At 56.1% G+C, this 10,416-nt stretch overlaps 1 protein-coding gene across 1 annotated transcript in view; it reads left to right on the top strand.

Annotated features, from left to right (window-relative positions):
• Positions 1 to 9,137: 9,137 nt before the first annotated feature.
• Positions 9,138 to 10,416, top strand: part of LOC103601509 (glutamate receptor ionotropic, delta-1-like) — a 93,765-nt gene continuing 92,486 nt past the window's right edge. Inside the window, exons 1-2 of the mRNA XM_008585931.1 lie at positions 9,138 to 9,168; positions 9,212 to 9,408. Coding sequence (XP_008584153.1) covers positions 9,138 to 9,168; positions 9,212 to 9,408 — 228 coding nt within the window. The remainder of the gene's footprint in view (positions 9,169 to 9,211; positions 9,409 to 10,416) is intronic.

The raw sequence follows: 10,416 nt of genomic DNA, 5'->3' as shown, positions 1-10,416 counted from the left end.
GGCTCAGGCTGAGGACTGGGGTTACTGGGGGAAGTATGGAAGGAATATGGCTGGAGAGACTGAGGGGCCGGGGAGTGGGTCACAAAGTAGAAGGCCCAGAGGAGATCACCATGGGAACCCTTGCCTGAGCTTCGAACAGTCACTATTTTGAGGGCACAGAGTGCCCCCCCCGGGCCAAGGCTGCCCTTCCCACTGAGTATGCTAGCTGCCTTTATACTGCCCACTCTTGTTTAGGGCACCCCTGAGCAAGTGGGGGATTTGGGGGGACATGCTCCTCTCCCTCACTCCTTGGCTTAATGGTCAAGATGCCATTGTTTCTTTGGCGTTGTAGAGACCACCTTATTCTAGTGCAAGAAGCCCTTAAAGATCCCTCCTTGAGGTGCCAGCTCTTTAGAGCAATGAACTGAGTGGTGGAGCAGAGGGGGACCCACATGTCCACTTCCTCTGGGGGTCTATCCAGCTCCCTGGGGGAGGGGTGGTCTTGTGGTGTCTCCAGGTTTTGCTCTGGACTGCGGCTCCTGGGGCACCATTGTCCCCTTGGGCACTGGGACCCAGGAGAGTGACTTTGCTGCAAGCCTTGGCTGAGTAGGCCCAACCCCTGTGATCCCTCATATGGGGCTGACACCTGGCAGCTCTGGGATTCCTGGCCAGGGTGTCAGGTGGAATTAACTGGCAGCAGGGCCAGGTGGGTGTTGATTGAGGCTGATTGCCGGGAGGCAGCGGCTGCAGGCTGCATGGAGCTATTTCCAGCTGCTCCAATTGTATCAAGGAGGTTTAATCCTTCTAAGTGCCTTTGTGCTCTGGCTGTGCAGAGTGAGGGTGGGGAACCAAGGCCGGAGCAAGGTCAGACTTCCTGTGCTTGTCTACATTTCCTCTTCCAGCCAGCCGGCCACCTCCCAGCTCATCCATCCAACTCCCCACCCTCCACCTGTCCATCCATCTGCCCCCTTCCCAACCCAACCACCAACCCACCCACTTATCCACCCATCCATCCATGTACCCCACACCCCCCAACCCATCCACTCACACACCTAGTCACCCACCCCCATCCACCCGTCCACTTATCCTTGCTGCCATCCATCCAATTATTCATCTATCCGTCCACCCATCCATCTTTCCATCCATACACCTATACTTACATCCATCCATCCATCCATCCATCCATCCATCCATCCATCTATCCATCCACCCATCCATCCTTCCATCCATACACCTATACTTTTATCCATCCGTCCATCCATCCATCCATCCATCCATCCATCCATCCATCCACCCTCCACCCAGCCACTCTCCCATCTATCTACTCTCTCCATTCCCCAGCCCATCCACCAACCCACCTACCTGTCCATCCGCCTCCTCACCTCATCCATTCTTCCATTCATCTATCCACCCACCCATCCACCCATCTGTCCTTCCTTCTGTGGTCTTCATTGCTTTCCTCCCTCAGTGTTTACTGTTTATCTACTACATGCCAGGAAACAAGCTGGACCTGGGGTCCAGGCACAGATGAGGCGTGGCGTAGGCCCTCCATTGGCTCACAGTCTAGCAGTAGGGACAGGACACAGAGGGCCACTGCAGGAGCACCAAGCTTGCGTGGGAAGGTGAGCCACGCTCCAGCTGTGTCTTGGGGATCAAGCAGGGACTTCATGAGTGGGAGTTAGGCTATGTGTCCTCCAGGCAGAGGGCTGGCATGGACCAGGGCTCAGAGGCCTGAGGAAGGACAGCGGGGGCAGGACAGGGTGGGGTACAGGTGTTGGGAAGGAACTGGAGTGCTAGGCTGGGTTGAGCTCATGGGGATCTTGGGCCAAGCCTCTGAAACCTGGTCCTGTGGTGATGGGAGTCCTTGAGGGTCTTAAGCAGGGGAAAGTTTTAGGAAGATTGCTCTGGTGAGCAATGTGCCAAAGGGCGAGGCTGGAGGCAGGAAGATGAAAGACCACGAGCCCTGCTTCCTCTCTCCTGAAAGGCTGCAGCCACTGCTACTGCTGAATGAGCTCTGCAGGAGTTCCAGGAGCTAACCCTCCATGCCTTAATGCTGGGCTTGGGACCACCCGCAGTGCCCGAGGCCGACCCTCTACCCCAGAAGGAGGGCCCCTTGGAGTGGAGGTTGCGACCTGAGCTTCCATTGTCCTCTGACCTCTTTTTCTTGAACTCAGCTTCCCCTAGGCTCTCCTTTCCCTGGGATCAGTCCCTCCTCTCAGGCGTCTCCCCCACTGGGAGACGCGTGGCCTGAATAGGAGGCTGCACCTGGGCTTAGGGGCAGCTGGGGTGTGTGTGTGTTATAGAGATGCCCCCATTCTCCTGGGTCATTCTGTGTGCATCTGGAGCTGCCTCTGATGGCCAGCTGCAAAACACAGCTCAGGGTGGCTCCTTCTCCAGTAGATGTTGATAATGCAGAGAAGGATAAACTGCAGGGCACGAGGCCTGCTCCAGCAGAGCACACAGCATCATTTCAGAGAAAATGGCAAGGCTGAGGCCTGGCAGTTCTGCATAGTTGTCTCCAGGTGACCTTTGGCAGTTTAGTTTCCTAATCTGTGCGTGTGAGCTGGCTGAGCTCAGGGAGGGACTGTGTCTGGGTAAGAGGGCTATAGGTGTGGTGGAACTCCCTGCTTCTCTGCTGGGACTGCTCCCCAAGCTGCTTCTGGAGGGAGGGAGGGAGGGAGAGGCTGGCCCAGGTGGCTCCTGTTGCTGCAAATACCTCACTCTGGGAAGCACAGAGGGTGGGAGGCTGTGCTGGGGTGAGCTCTGCCTGCTGCTCCAGGGGGTCAGCTCAGGGAGGTGGCTCTTCCAATAGCTTTGCATGTGAGTGAGTCCTCTGTGTGTGTGTGTGTGTGTGTGTGTGTATGCATGCGTTCATGCATGCATGTGTGTGTGATGCAGTGTATGTGTGATGTTTGTATGTGTGTGTTGTGTGTGGTATGCATAGTGTGAGTGCATGTGTGTGTTGTGTGGTGGGCAGGGGTGGACAGGTGGGAGGCCCAGCAGGTCTGTGTGGGGGCAGACCGGTCCCCTGTCCAGGTGCATGGCTCTGAGAGTCTTCTAGGTGAATTCTCCTTTCATCTTCACCCTCCTTTTGACCCCAGTGCCTCCGCCCTGTGCCACGTCAGCCCACCTGCCCTCTGACAGCATCTTGATGCTGTCACCAGACAACTATGAATGGAATCACCCTGTGGAATTTCAGAGTCCCAGTGAGTAGGTCCCTGTGGACCCTCCAGCTCTCTAGAAAGGACTCATGACCTCATGAACGCCCTCAGAATAGCAGCGGGCGGTCTGACACTCAAACGCGTCAGCTCTAGGTCATAAAGAATGTTCTCTGTCAGTGGACACTGAATTACAGCTACTTCACATGGGAGCCATTTTAAAGCTTTATAAAAGGGTGCTGTCACTCAAACAGGTGGGGGGACCCCTAAGCCATGTGGACAGTCGCTTAGCAAATCTTTCTGCTCCTCTTCCCATCAACTTGGTGCCCCTTGGCCTTCTTGCTCTCGCTCCAGGGCAGGAGCCTTCCACACCCAGGGTGAGGCTGGAGCCAGATGCTGGCCCTTCTTGCTTCAGGCTCCTGTGTCTCTAGGTCGACTTCCAGTCCTCCTTCCTGCAGAAATACACGCTTCAGGAGAGTGTGCATTGCAGTGAGCAATATATAGTCCTCATCTGAATATGATTATGCTTAAACACTATAAATATTCGTAATTCTCAGCCTTGAGTACTGCCTCCCTTCCTGTTATATCCTTTGAAAACTACCCGAGAAGTCAACTGTTTAAGGCACAGAAGCGCTGAGCTCATTCTGGGCAGCTGCCTGTGCTGGAGATGCCCAGGTCTTAGTCTGTGATGTACCTGGTGCCCTTGGACAAGTGGCATTCAGCTTGCCACCTGGCCTGTGGGAGGGCCTGGGAAATGGCATCTCCCTCTTTCCTCCCCTCCCCTCTGTCTTCATACCGGGGTCTCCAGGTGGAAAGGCAATGTTCTGAAGGGCAAAAGCAATACTGTCCATGTGAAACTAGCTCTCTGCACCTGCGCTTGACCCAACTCCCAGTGTCATTCGCTCCTTCAGTAAACATTCACAGGTGTCTGGGGACCCTGAAGTGGCTCCCACATGGTTCCTGACCTCCAACGCCCACAGCCTGGTGGCAGAGACAAAGGGTGACCATGTACAGTGATAAGTCACAGGCTGAACTGAGCTCTGGGTGTTGTGGGGTGAGAAGGTCCCAGGGGGCTTCCTGGAGGGGGAGGAGATGATGGGGGGGGGAAGGAGCCACAGGCTTTGGTGTTGATGTGACTATGGCCAAGCTTATTTTGGTGGCCGGTGCTCTGGATGCTTTGTAAAGGGAGGTGCACCCTGGGTGCATTAAGGATATCAGCTGGCTGTCTCCCAGGTGCCATCAGGGACTCTGGGGGTGGATGGAGGTGCAGGGGGTTGCCCTCTGGAGGTGGGGTCTTTGGGAAGAATGGACTGTGTCGGCCCTATTTGTGTGCTGCCCGCTTCCCAGCATGCCCAGTCCCATGAGTCCCTGCCAGAGCAGAAGCAGCCATGCTGGGAGGGTTGTGGGACAGTGCAGCTGGGGATCCAGCTACAGCAGGGCTGTGGTCTGCAGCATCCCAGTACCCACGCCTCCTGGTACTCCTCTCTGGGCATTCCTCGGCTCTGAGGCTTTGTGTTTGTCTCTTTTCCCATTATCTATATGGGAGTGTGAGCAGCTTTCTAAGAAGGTATTGGGGGAGGAGGAGGCTGGGGTGGGGAAATGATACCTGCTCTCTGTTAAGGCTCAATCCAGATAGGTGCCGACACTTGGGCTCATGCAGCCGGCCAGCCCACCTTCCTTCAGCCCATGCTATTATGGCTTAAATAGATGCAGAAAGTAGATATGTGAGTTGTAGAAAGCGGATAGGTCCGTGTAGGGAGAGTTGGGAGTGGGGCTTGAGAGGGTGGGGATTCTGGGAGTGCAGAACAAGGTAGGGAGGGGGTAAAGCTAGAATCCAGTTAGTGGGAATATGTGCCTGGGATCAGAGCAGGAAGGTTTTCCTTCTTTCAGGTGACTTGGAATATTAGTCTGTCACTTGCTAGTCCTTGATCTTCACTTGCTCGTTCTTGGTCTTCAGTTGTTGGTTCCTGGTTTCCATCCACTGGTCCATGGTCTCCATCTGCTGGTCCGTGGTCTTCAACTGCTGGTCCTTGGGCTTCACCTGCTGGTACGTGGTCTTCAGCTGCTGGTCCATGGTCTCCATCTGCTGGTCTTGGGCTTTACCTGCTGGTCCTTGGGCTTCACCTGCTGGTCCTTGGGCTTTACCTGCTGGTCCTTGGGCTTCACCTGCTGGTCCTTGGGCTTTACCTGCTGGTCCTTGGGCTTCACCTGCTGGTCCTTGGGCTTTACCTGCTGGTCCTTGGGCTTCACCTGCTGGTCCTTGGGCTTTACCTGCTGGTCCTTGGGCTTCACCTGCTGGTCCTTGGGCTTTACCTGCTGGTCCTTGGGCTTCACCTGCTGGTCCTTGGGCTTTACCTGCTGGTCCTTGGGCTTCACCTGCTGGTCCTTGGGCTTTACCTGCTGGTCCTTGGGCTTTACCTCCGGGTCCTTGGGCTTTACCTGCTGGTCCTTGGGCTTCACCTGCTGGTCCTTGGGATTCACCTGCTGGTCCTTGGGATTCACCTGCTGGTCCTCGGGCTTTACCTGCTGGTCCTCGGGCTTCACCTGCTGGTCCTCGGGCTTCACCTGCTGGTCCTTGGGCTTCACCTGCTGGTCCTTGGGCTTCACCTGCTGGTCCTTGGGCTTCACCTGCTGGTCCTTGGGCTTTACCTCCGGGTCCTTGGGCTTCACCTGCTGGTCCTTGATCTTTACTTGTACCACTTGGGAGAGAAGGAGGAAAAGGACCTGCGAAGGCAAACTTACTTAGGTTTGAACTCAGATTTCATTGCTGTTTTGTTGTGTGACATTGGGGAAGTGACTTTGCCTTTTGAGCCTCAGTGTCCTCATCTGAAAATTGGGGACGCCAATCCTTACTTCAGAATTTCCAGGTGGGTCAAATGAAATGAGGAAGGGAGCTGCTAGGCACAGAGCAGTTTGCTCAATAAGTTAGGTCCCTGCAATGGCCTGTTTTGAGTACCATATCACTGTGTCCCTGTGATGAGACATGGCATGGGGTTGTCACTTGCTGCCCATGACACCTTGATCACATCTTGGAGAGCGACCCAAGCCTGGCTGGGGACTGCCGTCTTGCATGGGCCTTTGGGAGGGGGTGCACCTGGCTGAAGGGCTGAGCTGAGCTGCCCATCACTGGTATGGAGGCCCCTGTGGAGAGGGGAGACAGTGCTGAGGCAGGCCACAGAGTCCTATCCTGTGTCTCCAGAACTGCCTGGAATCATCTTGCCAAATCTCTGTGAGGTTTGGTGGCCTGAGGTGTGACAGCTCCCTCCACTACCACAGGAACTCGTCCTTAGCACAGAGCAGCCTGTGTGTGCATGTGTGGGGCTGTGCGTGTGCAGGTGGTGTGCGTGCGTATGTGCCAGGCCGGGCAGTCAGAGGGGCCCAGCCTCCAGCTCCAGCCCACAGCTTCCCTGTTCCTCTTGTGACATGGACCCTGGCGGCTGGGTTCTCCTGCCCCCTCATCCCTTAGTCTTTCTCTAGGCAAGGTGTCTGGGCAGAGGGGAGAGAGGGGCAGGGCTGGAGCTGGGCACCACTTCAACCTACTATGCCTTCCAGGCCTAGCCATCAGTGCGGAGCCTTTTGTCCAGCAGAAAGATGCCCTGGGGATTCTCAGAGCCTCCCTGCCCTGATTTGATATGCCAGTGCCCTCCGGAAGCAGGCCTGCTACATGGGAGCACACGTCTCCAGGCCCCTCTGCCCACCAGCAGGAGCTCATAGCTCACAGTGGGGCAAGGCTCCTGTGTCCGAGCAGAGCTTGCCCTGGATGGGGGGTGGCTCACATGGGCGATGGTGCTGTTTTGGGTGTCTCATGGCACTCCTGTATCCTGCTTGGTTGTGGTCCTGGTGACCTGGTGGTGAGGGAGGGGCTGATGGCCCCTCAAGCAGGGCTGCAGAGTAGGGCTTGGGCTGGGTGACTTGTGCCCACTCCTACTTGGAGAGTTTTGTGACACAGCTCTGCATGTGCTTACAGCCCTGTCCTCTTCAGAGATCTCGGACATGATCAGTCCCAGTGACAGGCCCCTGCACTTGGGTCTCTCTGCAGCCCTGATGCTGTGCGTTGTCTGGCTGCCTCTCCTCAACTACATCTTTCAGAGGTCTCTCTAGCCCTTCCATAAACAAGCCTGCCTGCCAGTGGCCAGGTGTGGCCTGTGACATGCATGGCCTCCAAGGGGCTTCCATTGAGGCAGGGCAGGGTGAGGATCCTGCTTCTCGTCTTCATCCTGACCCGCTCTCCCCACCGCCTCTTCCCTGTGCACTCAGGTCTCACCGAGGCTCTCAAGCCAGTGGGGGCAGCCCAGATGCTGCCTGAGGGCTGAAGGGCTGGCCACACTTCCTCCAGGGCTGGAGGCACCTGGCTTGCATCCTGCCCTGCTCCTTGGGCCCTCGGCCTGGCCTGAGGCAGGGAGCCCAGCTTGGGGCTGGGCAGCATGTGCCTCTCGGGAAGGCCTGAGTTCTTGACCTTGCTCATCTCCCACCAGCCATGGGGTGGATCAGGCCTGGCAAGAGAGCTCATGTTGTCAAGCTTCAGCTGCCCCTCTGCATGTGGGTGTGGGTAGGGGTGGAGACACCCTCCTGGGCCTGAGAGGATGCCCTGAGATGGTGTGTAGGGGCAGCATGTGCTGCTAGGTGGTAAGCGCCCCTGCCCCAGTCCTGCTGGCTTTGGGGTGGTGCCTGGGCTTTGGAGCTTCATGTCTGCTCCTGGGACTGCCCACCTGCTTGTCCCACTCTGCTCTGGCTGACTGTCCCCTGCTTCTGTGATGGCCCTCACTCTGTCCTCACTGCCTCCCGCCCCCTGCACTCCCAGCCTGTGTTCCTGCCAGGGTAAGGAGCATGAGGAGTCTGCTTAAGCTTCTGGTCCCCTGGCTGCATCCTCACTGGGGCCATCTTCCCAAAGGCAAGCTCTGAGCAGGCCTCATCTCTGCTCAGGAACACGTCAAGGCTCCCTGGTGCTCCAGGGATCCAAACAAAGCCTTGCAGCTGAGTGTTCAAGACCTCCACAGTGGACTCCACCCTGTCCTTCATCCTGATGGCCATTACCCCGATGTGCGTGGCCATTCCTGCAGACCCACTAGCCGCTACCTTGGTGTGTCCTCTTGCTCTGCCCCAACACCAGCTGTCCTCTGGAAAGCCGTATGCCACCCTAGGCCAGGTGACTGCCCACCCACTCCTCCTGCAAGACCTTGAGCCACACCCCAGCCCAAACTTAGGTTCCCTCCAGTCAGCATCTGCTGGGGCCTGGATCTGAGGATCTGCATCCCTTCTGTGTTCCCAGCATGAGGTCTCCTGGCCAGGTGCACAGCAGGTGCTTGGGGATTTGTGGTGGGCTTCAGTGGGCAGTTTGATCACCTGCTAGGAGGACATGGCTCCTAAGCTGTCTTCTTGTGGCTGGGAAGGTGCTGAGGGAAAAATTGAGCCTCACCGACCAGGTTTCTCTGAAGTTCCCCTCTGGTTTGTGAATTCTGTAGTATTGTTTTTCAATTTTCTCCAAGCATCTGTTACCATGAAAATTTTCATTATCACTGGCAAAGATCCCTTCTCATCCCTGCTGGCTGCAGGAGATTTCTGATTTCTCTCTCTGGCTGCTCCGAAGCACCTGGGGGCTGAGCTGGATGATGTCCCCAGGCAGCTGGGCTCTTTCTCAGAAGATCTCGGGCGTGAGCCATCCTTGAAACCGGGGCTCAGCAAGGCCAGCTTAGATGGCCAGGGAAGCATTGGTGCAGCCTGTGTCCTGAGGGCTTTGTCTCACTTCCACAGTTGTGGGTTGGCCAGGCTGGGAAAGCTGGCTTTGGGGGCCAGGGCATCAGCTGCACTATCCCCTTTCCATCTTGAGAGACCCTTGCTTGGGGGTGCTCCCTCAGGTGGTGGTGCCGGGTGCAGGTGCAGCTCTCTGTACCCCACTCATTTTCTAAAATAGCCCCCTCTTGACAGTCTTAGAGGCTGTGAGTGGTCGTGATGGCTGTTAGGACGAGAGGGAGGTGCTCACAAGCAAGGCCCCTGCAGGACATGGGGCAAGAGGGAGGAACGGCTGCAGCAGGTAGGAGCCAGGCCGGGCGTTGACCCCACGTCTCCATCTGCAGAACTGCGCCTGGGCGCCCTGCTCGGAGACAGCACCAGTGAGCGGAGGGCGGCCTTGGACATGCCCTCCCGGCTGACCATCAGCCCCGGCCTGGCTTTGAGTTTCCCCGTGTTTTTGAACCAGGCCGGGCTGCTTTCTTCTCTCGTCAAGCTCACTCCTCTTGCAGTGGATGATAAGTTAGCTCCTCTTGCAGTGCTGGTGGGAGCGCTGCCTCAGTGCTGTCTCACATGAGTCTCACTGCTGTCCTGTGAGGTCACTGCTGTCATAAGCTCATTTTCAGTATGGGGCTCAGCAAGGCTGTGACTTGCCCAAAGCCACATGTACCTGTAAGATGCAGAGAGGGATTCGGGTCCAGGTACTCTGGCAGACGATTTCTCACCACTGGGCTAGTCCGTCTCTCTAGGAGGGGTAGAGGCTCATTTCTTTGTTTCGGCCTCCAGAGGGCTAACCTGCAGCCTGCCACTTTCCCCTCTGTGTCATCAGCGTCCATCCTCTGCACTAATTGGCTTTTAGTTTCAAAGGGGCCGGGAAGGATGGCGCTCAGCACTTGGTAAGTGAATGAATGAACGGCACTTCCCGAGGGAAGGAATTAGCCTTTTAGAATTCATCCAGGACATAGTCTGTGCCAGAGGCTGTATTTTCATGCCTCGTGTCTGATGTGTGATGTGGGTGTTGTGACCTGTTCCTCCCTGCCCTCCTCCCATTTTACAAATAAGGCATCAAAGTTCAGACGTGTGAGTGACCAGCCCAGGCTCCCGGCTGCTCAGTGGCAGAGCTGGGATGGGGCTCAGCCACGTGATCGTCAAGTCTGTGCTCTTGGCACTGCTCAGGATGGACTGAAGTTCTTTAAGAGACACTCAGGAGTCTGTGGGGCCACTTTCCTCTCTAAGGTTCTGTTCACAGACAGCTGGAGCGAGGGCTTTTTTTTTTTTCCTTTTCTTTTTCATTTTATTTTGTCGATATACGATGTGGTTGATTATTGTGGCCCATTACCGAAACCCCCCTCCCTCCTCCCTCACCCCCTCCCACCCAACACTGTCCTTTCTGTTTGCTTGTCGTATCAACTTCAAGGAATTGTAGTTGTTAAGTCTTCTTCCCCCCCAACCCAGTATTTTTCTTTGTGTGTGTGTTTATTTATTTATTTGTAGCTCCCACCAATAAGTGAGAACATGTGGTATTTCTCTTTCTGTGCCTGACTCGTTTCAC

The sequence above is a fragment of the Galeopterus variegatus genome, unplaced genomic scaffold (assembly GCF_000696425.1).
Source record: "Galeopterus variegatus unplaced genomic scaffold, G_variegatus-3.0.2 Scaffold3764, whole genome shotgun sequence".
In the NCBI taxonomy this organism is placed as follows: domain Eukaryota; kingdom Metazoa; phylum Chordata; class Mammalia; order Dermoptera; family Cynocephalidae; genus Galeopterus; species Galeopterus variegatus.
Note: the sequence above shows the minus strand (reverse complement) of the source record. Positions and strands in the feature narration are given on the sequence as shown.